A 16,570-nucleotide genomic window follows, 5' to 3' on the forward strand; every position below is an offset into this window, starting at 1 on the left:
TTAACCCACTGAGCCACCCAGGTGCCCCGATTTCCTTTGTATCTTTTTATGAAACTATTTTTCAGAATTTAAAAAGACTGTAGGAACGTAAGGTGAGAATTTTGCTGAAAGATATCAAATCTTCATAATCTCAGTTCAATTAACAGACATAATTGCCTACCAATTCCATTTTTCAAGTTAAAATAGTGGCTGGTTTTGAGGATTTGGCCAAGGCAAGGCGAGGGGTACTCAGCTGGTCTTGGGCCCACACCACACCTGGAACATCTGTACATCAATTACTCCCCACCCCTTTCCTCCTCTAGTGTTTACCCTTCCTGACCAGGACCCATCTTTACTAAATCCACCCACACAACCACTCACTTATGTCTCTCCCTTTCTCTTTCTCTATTTGGGGGGAGAGGGGCAGCGGGAGAGAAAGAATCTCAAACAGGCTCCACACCTAGCACAGAGACCTGATTTTCCAACCCCGAGATCATGACTTGAGCTGGAACCAAGAGCAGGACATTTAATTGACTGAGCCACTTAAGTGCCCCAAGTCTACCCATTCATCTTATTTTTTTAAGATTTTTTCTGGGGGGTGGGGTGCGTAGGAGAGATGGGAGGAGAAGGAGAGTCCCATGCAGAGTTTGCACCAACTGTGGAGCTGACAGAGGGTTCGATCCTATGATCCCGAGATCATGACCTGAGCGGAAACCGAGTCAGATGCTCAACGAACTGCGCCCCAGGCGCCCTCCAAACCCACCTATTTAGACAACCGTTCACATCGCTGTGAATTTTCCACTTGACCCAAAAAGACTTTGCTTAGCAGACAGGAGAGAACAAACTGAAGAGATTTCTGTTTAAAGGGAGAATCGTTCAGGAGCCGCTAAAAAAGCTGTACTATGCTTGAAGGCTTGCCCGAAAAACAGAACATCTGCTAATAATCTTAGAAGGTCTGGGGCCAGCTAAGGATCAGAGCCACAGAACTGATCTCAACAGAGCTGCTAAGAACCTCTTCTGGTTTCACAAAAAGGTCTCAGGCCCCCAGCGTTCCCGGCAGGCAACTTCTCGGTCAGATGCTGCGCCCGTGCTCCCACAAGTGAAAACGAAGGCCCACCTGCCAGGGTTTTTCCCCAAGGCTCTCGACATCCTTTAGGTTTCTGGGACAAGGAAACATTAGAAAAACTCTTTCAGGACCCTCCCACTCCCAACCCGGGGGTCTGTTAATAGTCAAGCCTCCGGAGGATGGAGGTGAGGGGAAACAGAGCATACAGAGAGCAAGGGAGGTCAGGGAGGGCACAAGGGGGCGAACATAGGGTCAAACACAAAACCGGAGATGTTGATCTGGCCACACACAGCACCCCCAAGGGAGCTCCATTTGGAAGAATGTAACCGAAGTCCTCTGAGATGAGCCCCCGGCCGCACTCGAACTAAACGCAGGTCTCCCAGAGTCAGGGGAGAATCCCGGCGGTGCCAGCAGGCACTCTTTAAAGACCAAACCTAACAGGCTAATAAAGCTGACACCTCCCTTTAGCTCCTAGCTCTTCCAGCGGCCACAAGAGAAGTCTGAACAAGAAAACTCCTGGCACAGGTTCAATTATGAAGGCACACGAGATGAGCTTTTGGGCCGAAGAGACGCTCTGAGCCGGACCACAGTGCTTACACTACTGCACGCATCCGCCCGAGCTCCTAGAAACGTGCACGGAAGAAGGGTGAGCTTCCACCTCGAGAACTGCACCTCAAGAAACCCGACTTACAAAACAAACGCAAGAAGCATGCCCTGAGAGTGTTCCCCAAACACACACTGTGCCACCCGCCTCAGCGTCCACGGGCTGCTATAAAAGCCCCCAGGGCACGCGAGAGGAAAAAATCCATGTGGAAAACTACTTACCCGTATCAATACTCAAGTAATCTTGCCAATCAGCTAATGGCAATTTTCTTTTTTTTTTTTTTTAAAGATTTTATTTATTTATTTGAGAGAGAGCCGGAGAGAGAGAGTAAGCACAAGCAGGGGGAACAACAGAGGCAGAGAGAGAAGCAGGCTTCCTGCTGAGCAGGAATCCGCACGTGGGGCTCGATCTCAGGATCCCGGCGTCATGACCTGAGCTGAGCGCAGACACTTAACCGAATGAGCCACCCAGGTGTCCCAGCAAACGGAAATTTTCTAAACAAAAATTACGAGGCCAACTTTCCACCCCCTCCTCCCATGCATGAAGTGACTCTCTCTACAGTGAGTCCATGGGTAAGCAGGACGAACCTGCTAGGCTAAAGCATCCACACAGAGGACTTGGCTTTATGACTCTTGCCTTTAGCCTCTGTAGTATTCCTGCCAGAAAAACAGCTATTCAAAAAGGACCAGAAGTTTCAAAGGCAGCCAGCCCCTGGACTCCCCTGAAGAGAGGCAGAAAGACAGGGCACTCTCAAAATAGTCAGAAAAAGATCTGCTATGATAAATAATCCGGAAGTCCCAAGACAACCATTTGTAACTATAAAGTGGGCTGGTACCACGTTAATTATTTTCTCTGTTCTCTAAGGCAAGGCAGATCTTTTCTTCAAATTAAAAAAAATCACACTAGATTTTCTATGGGAGAACAATTTACTTACTGTTTCTTCTCATTCATTTCCCAGGCATCCAGTATCCGTTCTATTAGCTGACATTTTTGAAAAAGCTTTAAATAAAAAGGAATATTCCAGTTAACACATATACAAGTGTCAAAGTGGCAAAATTTTGAAGTGTGACCGAACTCTGTTTGAATAGAACAGTGGCATGTACCACCCAGCAAGCTAAATCCAGCTGCAAATTATCGGCTTTAGCCTACGCAGCGCACTAATAAATGCACTACTCAAGGCCTCCAGGACACTACAGGGACCCGAGACCGGACCCGCACCTCCCGCAGCGTGGCCTGGGAAGCAACACTGCAAGCACCGCCTCAGGCGAGCAGCGGACCTAAAGCAAAGCCAGGTTTTATTAGCCGGGAAAAGCAAGCTCAGAAATACAGAGCCTGACCAAAATGCAAAAGGAATCAAGAAGATGAGGCCCTGGCCGGTCTGGCCGGTCTCTGTCTGGGAATCTGAGCAACCCTCGTCCTTCGGGACCGGGAGCGGCGCCTGCTCCGGCACGCGCGGCCCTCACTGCACTCCGGGCGAACCCCAGCGCCGCGCGATGCCCTGGGAATGCGCGCGGCGTCAGTGCTCCTTCCCTCCCGCCTGCTACTCCAGGGACTAGCCTCTCCCAGCTCCCAGGTTTGGCAGGAAGCCAGCGTGCACTAGGGAAGCGCACACAATCACACAACTTGGGAGCAAGGAGAAAGGAGAAGCCTGACTCAGTGAAATCCCCTCGTATTTAACAAAAGGAAACAGACCCACAGAAGAGGCTCAGCGCGGCACAAAGCCCGCCTCTGCCACACTCCTGTCCTGTGCTCAGCCCACAAACTAAAACTGGCACGCCGAACAACTCTTCAAACGCTTTCTGCAGTCGTTAAATTTTTATGGTTCTTTCAATCTCCAGAAGATTTCTAAATCTTCAAGTCGACTGTTTTTAGCAAATAAGGAGACCACTTAGACGTTTTTCCTGAAAGTTCATCTACTGGTTGTTTGTCCAGGAGATGACTCACAGAATCAGGGGCCAACAGTGCAACGAACACAAGAGTTAAACTCCCTGACCTTGAACTCCGATTCATTCCACACCACTCGAGTGGGAAAATGCTATAACCAGGAGCAGCAGAAAAGAGACCCCAGTAAGCTTACGTGTTTCAGTAACAAATTGTCACCAGTGGAATCCTGATCAGTAATTGTGCTATTTTCTGTATTTTCAAAAGGGCTTGCAAGGATCAGTGCAATACAGATTTCCACTTGTGTGTGTAAGAAGTTATTCCACGTGTACTTGAAGAACATGTCCTACAAATAAGAAAAACAATGCTTTCTTTTTATTCAGTTACCTCAATGTTTAAAGCCATTACTCTAATACCTTTCCCAAACAGTGGTTTAATAAAATAAACATGGTATGTTCTTAGTCCAACAGGACTCATCAAAAGGAACACAAGTCTACTTTAAAGGGGGTCTGGAAAGCTACTACACAGACTAAATAGCACGACATCTGCTCATTCAACATGCCAGCATTTGCACAGAATCCAGTAGAAAACAACAATGAACAATGGAAGACAACAGTTAGCTCCTCCAAGAGACAGTATTTTTCTACATTTTCCATAATAACAGATATTAAGTTTAGTTAACTTCCAATACTTTTTGAAGAAAAGTTTTGTTTTGACTCAACAAACGTGTGCAAGACATGGGGTTAGGTGCAATCTGGGAGACAGACAGAAAGGCAGTCTCCAATTTCAAGGTACACACACCCTGAGTGTGAATAAGCACTTGGTTCTAACCACTCAGGCCTTTGGAACTCATGGAACTATCAGTGAACGGAGCAAGAGAAGACAGGTCTGAGAAGGGTGACATGTGGACCTCCTCAAAGTACACGGGTTTTCCAGATTGCTCGAAAAGCTGACAGTACCACAAAAAGGAAAGACAATTTCTAACAGCACAAACTGCATCAAGTATATATTCAGGACATTCTTTGAGTCTGCTTATCTAAACTCAAAATAAAAAGGAAATGATTAATGACCCATTTAGAGTTTTGTCAAATTTGCTGTCACTCAAAAGTAGTTCTAAAGATTAATAACAGAATGAGTTAACAACAGTTGCACACTTACTATCAGCAAGATTAGAGGCTACTAATCGATGACTTCAGGGACGGGGAAGAAAGTTATATGCTTTGAGTTTTATACACCAGTCAGAGGGCAGGGCAAAAACTATGTCCCCAGGGGTAACAGTTAAGTTCACCAAAGAGACTGTGTCCTTAAACATTTCGTCTTGCTCCCACACGTTCCTCTTCTCTATCCCTATACTGCCATCATTTAACCCAAAGCTGAAATCTAACTAAAAGCATCTAATGATACCCGGTGGCACACGGTTTGGCTGATAAAACAAGCACTCGTTTGAAACTGAATGTGAATTCAAATCTTGGCTCCACCACTTACCAGCCACAGAATATGTCCCCTCTCTGGCCATAATCTGCAAAAAACAGATCTTCTCTCGCACACAGGCGTCTACAGCCCGCATCACGCAAGAGAGGTGTGTAAGTGCACATTACCATGCCTTCTGTGAAGCGTGCAAACAGCCCAAACCCCCCCCGGAGTACGCTCTGACCAGCTGTCTCAGGACACCTGCGAAGCGTCAGCCCTTTGCCTTCTGCGCCGGCAGGTGGCAGGACAGACAGAGCAAGCGCAGCCACCAGGGCTAACTCCGTGGATTCTAAGCACAAACCTGGGAACTGGGAAACTCAGGGGTGAGGGAAATCCAGGTAATTCCTGAGCTCTCCGTTTCTGCCTCCACTAACAAGCAGTCTAATAGCTGTGTGTGTTAAGGAAGAATCTGAACTCAAATCAAAAGACCACATACTGATACGTTATACAGAGCTGTGTCAGTACAAAGAGGATAAACACTTGTCCCTTTGCTAATTAGGACAAGAGAACGATGCTGTAACCAGCAGTCATTTATCGCTGACACAATCCCCTGGGGAAGGGGACTACACTCAATCACCTGAGCCAGGCTGCGCTGCTGGGGGGAGAAGTCTACATCTGAGTCATCTCTGAAATTTTCTGCTGCACTTCCTTACACACAGCGCTAACAAATACTGAAAACTCAAGAGCATTAGAAACTGACAATGAACCCCAGACAAGAACCGTATAAAAGACCATTCATGCTCAGAACAAGAAAAGTCACGGACACACACTGCCAATTTGTGAGGTTTTAACAAGCTGTATATCCATAAACCATCATGGGCAAATTATCTTATCTTTCGGGGGCAATCTTACCAGTATGACCCCAATGCTATTCAGCTCCATGAGGTCCTCGTTGATGCCGCTGGTGTTTGTCTGAAGGAGGCTGGAGATCAACCTGATCACGTTCAACCGGGTATTCCCCACCGGAGGGTCCAGCACACCCCATGTGGTCTTCATCACGCTTTTCTGAGGAAGAAGCAGCTTTCCGATTAAATCCAGTTCGGTAAACAAACAAGAGGGGGGGGGGTGCTGATTCGAAACACTAGGCACATGGACCCTGCAGACCATGTGGCCCGAGGTCCACATCTGAAGGAAAAGCCAAAAAGCTGATTTTGATATCTTCAAAATATGATGAAATAACCAAGGGGGGGGAGATCAAGTAATTCCCCTGGACTAGAAATCCCACAGGAAATCAGGTGCCCCCCCTTCAACATTCCAAACGCCACAGAAGAAAGCAAAAAGCTGCAGAAGTTTGTGGGGGTGAAAGCGCAACCGATACCCCAAACCCGACCAGAAACACTGCGCGCGGACAAGTTAAAGTGGTTTGGGAACGCGGTCCGCAATCTTCGCACAATCTGTGAGAAAAATGCAAACTCAGAAGTTGCTTCTGGATCACAGTCCTGACGCTCGATCAACTTCCAACCTGTTATTGGCCATAAAAGGGAATCTCTATACTTCGGTCACAGAAGACAGACCCAGGACACGAGAATCTCACAGGTGTGACAGGAAAGGGTGGGAAATTCTAACCCAGCATCGAAGCTGCCCTTTTCCTGACTCCCCCACCCACTCCTCTCAAGGCTGAATGGAGTCGGAAGGTTCTCACTTGGACTCCTGCAAGGCAGCTCCGACGAAGAGACGCGCGAGAAAGCTTCAGAACTACTTGTACACGCCATGTAGTAAAACCGCACACGAAATGAACTCACGGACTCCCAGCAGTGAGAGAGAGGAAGCCCAAACGAGAAACTGCCTTGCTTTTGACTCAGGATCAAGAACACCGTGTAAGGATCCACACTGTGTGCTGCCTTTTGTCCACCCAGGAAGACGACGGGCAGGCCGACCAAGACACTGGCTGGAGAGCCTCCTCACACATCCCCTTCTCCCCTGCCTCCTTCTCCCACCTCTAGCTGCCACCTGGGATACTCTCTCCGCTTCTCCTAAATAAATCCTTTTCTTTCCTTACTCTCCCATGCTGCTTCTCACGTCTGCCAGGAAGGATGCCACTGACCACAACCATTACCCACCAGCAGAGGCCCCGTCCCCGAGCGTGAACGCCAAGCCCTCTGGCCCACACCCAGCGCAGGCTGAACACAGACAAGACAACAGGACACTGGTGGCATCAGCCGTCTGAAGAGATCATCTAGAAGCTGAACTCGGCTCCCTGCACCGAGGACACAAATGATTCTGTGTTCCCCCTCCACAAATGCTAAACTACATAGAAAGCATCTAACATAGAAGGGAAAAACTATGATCTTAAATTCCCAACACCCTGCAGAGTAGATGCCTCAGAGACGCGCACGACAGCAGCTAGGCCACTGCTGGCGATGACCCAGGGCAGAAGGAAAAAGGGAAGTGTCAGAACTGGTGCGAGCAGGGGACCTCTCACGGACCTGCGTCTCCCACAGAGTCTAACAGGAAGGGCTCCCGATCCTGACCTCAACCTCCGCACTGCCCCCGGGGGCTGGGGGCAGCAGCAGTTAGCACTTGGGGCCTGTGGACCGCGCTGCCTCGTGGGGCCTCTGCCGCCCGTGCTCCCTGCCCCTGATTCAAGTCGCTGCGGGTTAGCAAGCCGGTGCTCCCCAAGGAAACACTAGCACTCTGAGTCACGCTAGTCCTTAAACAAGGTATCTGTCCAGCAGACTGACCCACCCCTCCAACTCTGAATAAGGCAACTCAGTCTCAAAGATCAGTTCCTAAAAGATTAACTTAACCTCAAAAGTGAAAACAACACACTATGAGGACTGTTTATCGGCATAAAAGTACCTAGAATTTATAGAAAGAAAGAAAAGCTTTGTTTCCTAAATAAATATTTTGCTTATTTTTAATTCTACCCCATTCATCAATACAGACACTACATACAGATAAAAGCCAATTAAAAACTAGCCCGAAAGCAGTAACAGCTGGAAGGGCTGGTCTGCACATGCTGGTGGTCAGCACCAGTTCCATTCCCGGCAAGGTCATCTACTTTCTAACAAATGTGTGAACCAAACTGCTGACCCGGCCAGCCGTGACCCGGCCGCGTGTAAGGTGGCGGCCCTACCTTGGGTGGCTCAAGCAGGAGTTCGTGAAAAGATCCAAGTCTTCCTCGGATAGCTTCCAGAACACTCTTGTTGACTGAACAAGCCGAATGACTCATGCCTGGTGGGCAGATCTCTATATGGCCTTCAAATCTTAAAACAAAGCAAGTTAATTTTATTATGATTTCAAAACAAATTAAGGTGTTCCCTATCAGCATGTAGGTAGATCCATAAAAGCAACATAAATATGATGAGATCAACATTTCTGGAGCGATAGGAAGAGGGTGTAATACAAGCTTGCTGGGGAGCAGCCACAGGACCTGCGACCCACAGGCCTACAGTGTCAGGGGAGAAGTTACATGTGATTTCTTCCCATCCTCCCAAATCTTCTAAGCTCTTTATACCTATGATACTAACAGCAGGTCTCTAGCAGGAAACGTGGAAAGCAAAAGGGGATCAGACCCCTGAATTGGAGGGCGTACCACACTGTGCGCCATTTGGGATGCTGACAGTCAACAGGCCTGTATCTGTTCCGTACAGTTTCCTTGGGTAACCAACACTGTTTCCTACTTAAAAAGCGTAAATCACTCTTCCACATAAAGCTCACTCTGCACTCATTTTAATCTACTCCTGACAGGAGAACCCATTACGAGTACAATGAGACGCACAATCCCAATGGGCCTTAATGACCACATGCGCCAAGGGGTCTCGAAGTGGGAGGAGGAAGGACCTCAGAAGGGGAGGGGGGGGGTCCTAAGAATGTGGGTGTGGCGTGTCAGCTGGGAATCAGGGCAAACCAGTAGCCCAGGACGCAGCCGCAGAGCCCCGGCCCTGGATCCCTACTCACCAGCTGTGCGTTCCACTACGGACACCGGGAGCGTCTACATGGTCTCTCCCGGGCCCACCGCGGAGGGGTGCGCTCATGCAAAGCTGAAGAGCAGCTATTAGGACCATTTCTGAGAGCATTCCACACGTGTAGACCACTTCTAACTCAGAGCTGCACGTAACGGCATTCAGAAATTCAATGGAATGGAAAAGGGGAATGGAAAGGACTTTTGCTTTGGTGTTTTTTAATGTTTAGGGGTTTTAGAAAATAACTGATGTGGCCCAATACAGCTTTTATCATAGTTTCTATCCAGGGAGCCATGCTCAAAAGTTCTTTACAAGGGCGCCTGGGTGGCTCGGTTGAGTGACTGCCTTCGGCTCAGGTCATGATCCCGGAGTCCTGGGATCGAGTCCCACATTGGGCTCCCAGCTCCATGGGGAGTCTGTTTCTCCCTCTGACCTCCCCTCTCATGCTCTCTCACTCTGTCTCTCTCTAATAAATAAATAAAATCTTAAAAAAAAAAAAAGTTCTTTACAAGCCCATAATTCTAAGAGTATTTATACACTTTTCCTCTAGTATTTTAGTTCATCTGGAACTTATTTTTCACACAAAACAGGTACAGATACGGTACTTCTCAAATGGTGAGACAGTTTCTAAACTGCATTTATAAAAAATCCACATTTCTGGGACACCTGGGTGGCTCAGTTGGTTGGACGACTGCCTTCGGCTCAGGTCATGATCCCGGAGTTCCGGGATCGAGTCCCACATCGGGCTCCCAGCTCCATGGGAATCTGCTTCTCCCTCTGACCTTCTCCTCGCTCATGCTCTCTCTCACTGTCTCTCTCTCAAATAAATAAATAAAATCTTTAAAAAAAAAAAAAATCCACATTTCCCGCCTTATGTGAAAAAGCATACAAAACCATATACTAGAATTCCTTAAGCACTCATACAAACTTTATTTGTTCATTTAATAAATACTTCATGAGCATCATTTTCTACACCAGCTCTGACTCAGGCGCTAGCCAATATCCGCAGTGTGGAACGAGACTTACACGGCTGCCTCACCGCCACGGTCATTCGAACAATGATGCACGTGTAACGCACAGGAGGCCGCTTAATCACTGGTACGCTCGGCATCTCCTGGCTGGTCTCACACTTTCACTCCTCCAGATGCGTGTAAGAATTCGCCGACTCCAAAACAAAAACCATGTTGATGTTTCCAAGTAGAACTACGTTCAATTCAGACTGCGTTAAATGTGGAAAGGCACAAGAAATGCTGAATGTTTTACATATCAGAGTACGCTCCTTTTCACAGCTGAAGGGCCATCTTTGTGGTGTGCCACAGCCTCGTCATCCGGTTACCAGTTTAAGGACACTCTGGGTTGTTCACAGTTTTGTGTGATTATGGAAAAGGGGAAATAAACATTCGTTCACGGTCTTGAGGGATACGTTTTCCTTGTGACAATACCTAAGAGACCTCTGGGTAATACAATGAACGGCTACGTAACTCGGTAAGAACTGCGGAACACTTTGAGAAAGTGGGCATGTGACTCTCCGTCCCCAACAGGAACATGCGAGACTTCCAGCCCTTCTCCGCGGTCCCCAGCACTGAGTACTCCCTGTCTGGCTTGTCTGGCTTGGTTGTGCAGCGGGCAGAATGGTGCCCCGCCCCGCCAGAGATGTCTACACTAATCCCTAGAGCTTGTGAATGTTACCTTGACTGAAGATGTAATTAATTAAGGATCTTGCGATGAGATTATCCTGGATTATCTGGATGGCCCCTAAATGACATCCCGAATGTCCTCAAAAGAGAGGAGAGACAGACACACAGGCAGAAGGTGATGTAAAGATGGAGAGAGGTGGCCGCAAGTCAAAAAGTGCCAACAGCCACTGAAGCTGGAAGAGGCCGAGGATGAATGCCCGCTAGTGTCCCCGGACGCAGGTGGCACAGCTCACAGCCTGATCTTGGGCCTCCAGCACTCACAGGGAGAGAGTAACTTCTGCTGCTTTAAGCCACGGTCTGTGGTAATTTGTTACAGCGGCCGCAGGAAAGAAATACAAGTTCAAAAGGTGCAGCACAGCATTTCAATGGGGTTTTAACTTGAACTTCAGTAATGACAAATGACAGCTATTTGTCATGTATATATCTGCTATACAAATACATTTTATTCATTAAGTGCTCAAATCTTTTGACCTTAAAAACTGGACTGTTTTCCTTGTTATTAAAGTTTTGAGTGTTCTTAAGTCCTTTCCCAGGACAAGTTTTTTAAGATTTATTTATTTTAGAAAGTGTATGTGTGAGAGTCAACAAGAGAGTTCCAGCGGGAGGAGGGGCAGAGGGGGAGAAATCCTCAGGCAGACTCCGCACTGAGCACAGAGCTGGAGGACATAGGGCTTAATCCCTGGATCCTGAGACCACAGCCAGAGCCGAAATCAAGAGCCGGATGCTCAACCAACTGAGCCACCCAGGCGCCCCACAAGAGAGTCTCTTTCAAAGAGCATTTGACGGGGGTGCCTGGGTGGCTCAGTCAGTTAAGCCGCTGCCTTCAGCTCAGGTCATGATCCTAAGGTCCTGGGATCGAGTCCCGTGTCGGGCTCCATGCTCAGCCGGGAGCCTGCTTCTCTCTCTGTCTCTGCCTGCAGCTCTGTGTGCACACGCTTGCTCAAGCACTCTCTCTCTCTCTCTCATTCTGAGATAATTTTTTTTTTATTAAAAGAGCATTTTAGGGGCGCCTGGGTGGCTCAGTGGGTTAAGCCACTGCCTTCAGCTCAGGTCATGATCTCAGAGTCCTGGGATCGAGCCCCGCATCGGGCTCTCTGCTCAGCAGGGAGCCTGCTTCCTCCTCTCTCTCTGCCTGCCTCTCTGCCTGCTTGTGATCTCTCTCTGTCAAGTAAATAAATAAAATCTTAAAAAAATAAATAAATAAAAAAAATAAAAGAGCATTTTATGGAATCCACATTATCAACTTTTCTTTTATGGGTCCGGCTTTGGTGATAAACATCTACGAAATCTCTGCCTAACGTAGGCCATGGACCTTCTCCTAGAACATCATAGTTCTGGGATTTACATTTAGTCCTAGGATTCATTTTGAGGTAGCTTCTGCATAATGGGCAAGATACATACTGAGGCCCCTCACCCTTTTTTCTGCAGATGGACGTTCTAGCACCATGTGTGGAAAAGGCAGCTCTACACTGAACTGTCTCCCCATCTCTGTCGAAAACCAACTGACCACATACCACAAGGGCCTGCTCCTGGACTGTTTTGTTCAGTGATCTGTCTATCCTTTCGTTCGGTCTTGACTACCGCAGCCTTAGATCAGAGAGCGCCAGTACTCCATTTCTGCTTTTCTCTTTCAAAACTATTCTGGCTACTGTATTTCCTTTGAATTTCCATGTAAGTTTTAGAATGAGTTTGCTAATTTCTACAGTAACTCCTGCTCTGATTTGGACTGAAATTATACAGACACTCCAGATCAGCCTGGGGAGAAGTGCCTCCCACCAATACTGAACTTTCTAGTCCATGAATGAAGCAGCTCTCTCCATCTATCAGGCACTCTTCCAGCCCATCGATACTGAGCGGTGTATCTGTAAACAGATGTACATCCAGCCGTTTTGTTTTCTCTGAGCTACAGTAAACGGTATTTCATAAAAATTCCAAATTCCAGTTGTTTGTTGCTATTATAAAGAAATACAACTCATTTTGGAATACTGACCTTATTATATCTTATAACTTTGCTATATTTACTTGTTAGTTATGAGTTTTTTTGTGTATTTTTTAGGATTTTCTCTGAAGACAATCCTGACCTCTGCGAACAGATTCAGTTTTCTATCTTCCTCTCCTGCCTTACTACGCGGGCTGGGACTGGCAATGGTGAAGATCCTTGCCATGTTTCTTGATCTTAGGGGATATCATTTCAGTCTCCGATCATTAACAACGCTATCAACTATGGACTTGTTTTTAACGGAAGCCTTATCAATTTCTAAGATCCCATCCATTACTAATTTACTAAGAGGTTTTCATTATAAAGGAATTTACTGAAATGACTGGTCTTTCTTCTTTAATCTGTTAATATGAGTTACACGGACTGATTTTTTTCACTGAGACTTTATTTTTACAGAGCAGTTTTAAGTTCACAGTAAAGTGGAGGGGAAGGTACAGAGATTGTCCCCACATGCGCATAGCCTCCCCCATTACCAACACCCCGTACCTCACCCCCGGAGCAGTCTGTTTCAATCACTGAACCCACCAACGACGCAACATAATCACCCAAAGTCTACGGTCAACCATCACGGTTAATTCTTGGTGTTTAACATTCCAGGGATTTACACAAATGTATGACGACATGTACCCATCACTGTGGCATCATGCTATTTTCACGGCCCTAAAAGTCCTCTATGCTCTGCCTATTCATCTCCCCACTGCCAACCCCTCATCTTTTCATGGTCCCCATAGTTCTCCCTTAACCTGAAAGTCATGTACTTGGAATCATATAGCTTGTAGTCTTTGCACTGGCTTCTCTCCCTTAGTAATCTACATTCAAGGTTCTTTCGTGTCTTTTGAAGGCCTGACAGCTCATCCTTTTTGGCGCTGAGTGATAGTCGTTTGGCTATACCGCGATTTATTTACCTACTCACCTAATGAAGGACACCTTGCTTGCTTCCAAGTGTTGACAAGTGTGAATAAAACTGCCATAAACAGGGGTGCCTGGGTGGCTCAGTGGGTTAAAGCCTCTGCCTTCAGCTCAGGTCATGATCTCAGGGTCCTGGGATTGAGCCCTGCATCGGGCTCTCTGCTCCACAGGAAGCCTGCTTCCTCCCCTCTCTCTCTGCCTGCCTCTCAGCCTACTTGTGATTTCTCTCTCTCTGTCAAATAAATAAAATCTTTAAAAAAAAAAACAAACCTGCCATAAACACCTGTGTGCAGGTTTTTGTGTGAACATCAGTTTTCAACTCCTTTCGGTGAATACCAAGGAGCTGGATTATATTTAGTTTTTGTGAAAAGCTGTCAAACTGTCTTCTATAGTGGCTGTACCATTCTGCGTTCCCACCAGCCACAAATAAGAGTTCCTGTTAATCCACAATCTTACCTGCCTCTGGTGGTGTCCATCTCTGGATTTTGGTCATTCTCACTAATTGATCTGGGAAGGATGAACGAGCCTCGCATTCCCAAGATAAACCACAGTTGGTCATGATATATTGTCTTTTTAATACATTGCTGGGTCTAATTTGCTAATACTTTCTTGAGGAATTCTGCATCTAGGCTCCTGCGGAATTGTGGTAGGTTTCTTCCCTATAATATTTTGGTCTAGTTTCCAAGTAATGATGGCCTCATAAGAGGAGCTGGAAAATGTCCTCTCTTCCATGTTCTTGAAGTTTCTTAGATCTTTGGCGGAATTCACCAATGAAGCCAATCTGGGCCAAGAGTTTTCTTTGTTGGAAGCTTTTAAATGGGAATTAAATTTTGCTGACAGGTCTACAGCTGTTTACACTGTACCTATTACTTTCTGCAGTGAGCTCTGGCAGTACTACTCCTTTAAGGAAGCTACCCATCCCTAAATCACTGAAATTGTTACCTGAGTTGTTTACAGTATTCTCTTATTGTTCTTTAAATGTCTGTGGGAATGCCGTTATGTCCTCTCCTCCATTCCTGCAATTTGTAATGAGTATCTTTTCTACATTTTATTCATTAATCTGGCTAGAGATTAACTGATTTTATTGACCCTTTCAAAGAAACCGCTTTTAGGTCTCACTGATTTTCTGCATTATTTTTCCCTTCTCAATCTCTTTGATTTCTTTCTGCTCTTATCTTTATTAATTCCTCCCTTCTGCTCGCTATGGGTTCATCTGCTCTTTCTTCGCTAGTTTCTTAAGGTGGGAGCTTAGATCGCGGACACAAAACTCTGTCTTCCCTTTTTTTTCCCTGTCTTCCTTTCTTAATGTAAACATTTAATGGGGCGCCTGGGTGGCTCAGTGGGTTAAGCCTCTGCCTTTCGCTCAGGTCGTGATCAATGGGTCCTGGGATCGAGGCCCGCATGAGGCTCTCTGCTCAGCGGGGAGCCTGTTTCCCCCTCTCTCTCTGTCTGCCTCTCTGCCTACTTGTGATCTCTCTGTTAAATAAATAAAAATCTTTAAAAATATACATATACAAACATTTAATGCTAGAACTTCCCTTCTTCTACTTTCACTTCATTCCACAAATCCTAATGTGCCCCATTTCCATTATCAGTTAGTTCAAAATATTTTCTCATTTCTCTTCATTTCCTCTTCGACCCTGGGGTTATTTATAAAGTGTGTTGCTTCATTCCAGCAATCTTTTTTTTATTGATTTCTAGTTTAAACCCATTATGGTCTGAATTAATACTGTGTATATTATTTTAACTCAATATGGTTTGTTTCATGGCTGAGACTCTGGTCTACCCTGATAGAAGTCCCATGTGCATTTGAAAAGACCGAGCACCATGATGTGGCCAGGGCAAGGCTCTGCAAGGGTCACGCGGGTCAGCCCAGCTGCCATTGCTGTCAGGGTTCTATATTCTCACCGGCCTTCTCTGCAGATGCTCTCTTCATTTCTATTAGAACCGTTCCCGACTGACAGAAAACCTGCAAAGGTGGTACACAGCATTCCCACATAACCCGCACTCGGTTTCCTGTTATTATTATTGTACGCTAGTATAACACAAGTCACAGTAAACCACGGGTGATACATAAAATCCACCTTTATTCAGATTTCCTCAGTTTCCACCTGCAGGCCTTTCTTCATCTCGGAGCCCGCCTAAGACACCACATTATATTCAGTTGTCATGTCTCCTTCGCCTCCTCTTGGCTGTGACAGATCTCAGGCTTCACTGGTTAGGTATTTTGCAGAATGTCCCCTCACTGGAACTCGTCTTACGTTTTCCTCATGATCACAGGGTCTCTGAGGCAGAGACCACAGGTAAGATGTCATTTTCACTACCCCGTGAAAAAAAGTGCAAACTGTCAACAGCACTTAGTGCTGGCTCGTCACTTTGATTATCCTGCTGAGGAAGTGTTTGCCAGAGTCACTGTCAAGTTGCTTTTTGTTACCTTTCCACACAGAACTCTTTGGAAGGAAGTCACAGCGCGCGGTCTACACTAAGAGGGCAGTTTGTTCTTCCCCTTTGAGGAGGAAGCATCTACATGAACCATTTGAAATTCTTCTCCAGGGGACATCTGTCTCTTCTCCTCCATTTATTTATAATAGTATGAGCCAGTGCATATTCTGTACTTTGGGTAGTAAGACAACACAGCTTTACTTTATTGTACCAATTATTATGCTGTCGTCACTGATTGTGAGAATCAGCTTTGGCCAACGAAAGCTCTTTCAGCCGGCTCCTGTGTTCCTCTGACATAACCCCTGCCATTTACGTGGCAGGGTTCTGTAGGGTTTTTAATACTTCCTTATTTTTGTACTACACGATGCTCTAGGCTCCTCTTGCCCCCATCACAGGAATGGCCATTTCTCCAAGGAGCTCTGGTTCCTTTCTCTGGAGAATGGTGTGAGAAACCAAGATCTGGGCACTCACTCTCTTTTCCAGTGGCATATCATTACTTCCAGACCCTTGTAGGCCACAAACCAATTGTTTTTTGGTTTAACTCTTCATGGTTCAGTGTAGATAATTTCTAATGTCCCATTACTGATACTTTCCTCAAGTTGGTCCAAGTTCACCAAT

General features: G+C 46.4%; 1 protein-coding gene across 8 annotated transcripts in view; it reads right to left on the minus strand.

Annotated features, from left to right (window-relative positions):
• LOC111149807 (protein phosphatase 6 regulatory subunit 3) overlaps window positions 1-16,570 on the minus strand; it is a 146,410-nt gene that overhangs the window by 37,479 nt on the left and 92,361 nt on the right. For all 8 annotated transcript variants that reach the window (XM_022507089.1, XM_022507093.1, XM_022507092.1 and 5 more), the window contains 4 exons: window positions 8,077-8,206; window positions 5,853-6,005; window positions 3,727-3,876; window positions 2,584-2,648 (listed from right to left, as the gene is read on the minus strand). In XM_022507089.1, coding sequence (XP_022362797.1) covers window positions 2,584-2,648; window positions 3,727-3,876; window positions 5,853-6,005; window positions 8,077-8,206 — 498 coding nt within the window. The remainder of the gene's footprint in view (window positions 1-2,583; window positions 2,649-3,726; window positions 3,877-5,852; window positions 6,006-8,076; window positions 8,207-16,570) is intronic.

This window comes from Enhydra lutris, unplaced genomic scaffold (genome assembly GCF_002288905.1).
Source record: "Enhydra lutris kenyoni isolate GAN:26980312 unplaced genomic scaffold, ASM228890v2 scaffoldscaffold22, whole genome shotgun sequence".
NCBI lineage: Eukaryota > Metazoa > Chordata > Mammalia > Carnivora > Mustelidae > Enhydra > Enhydra lutris.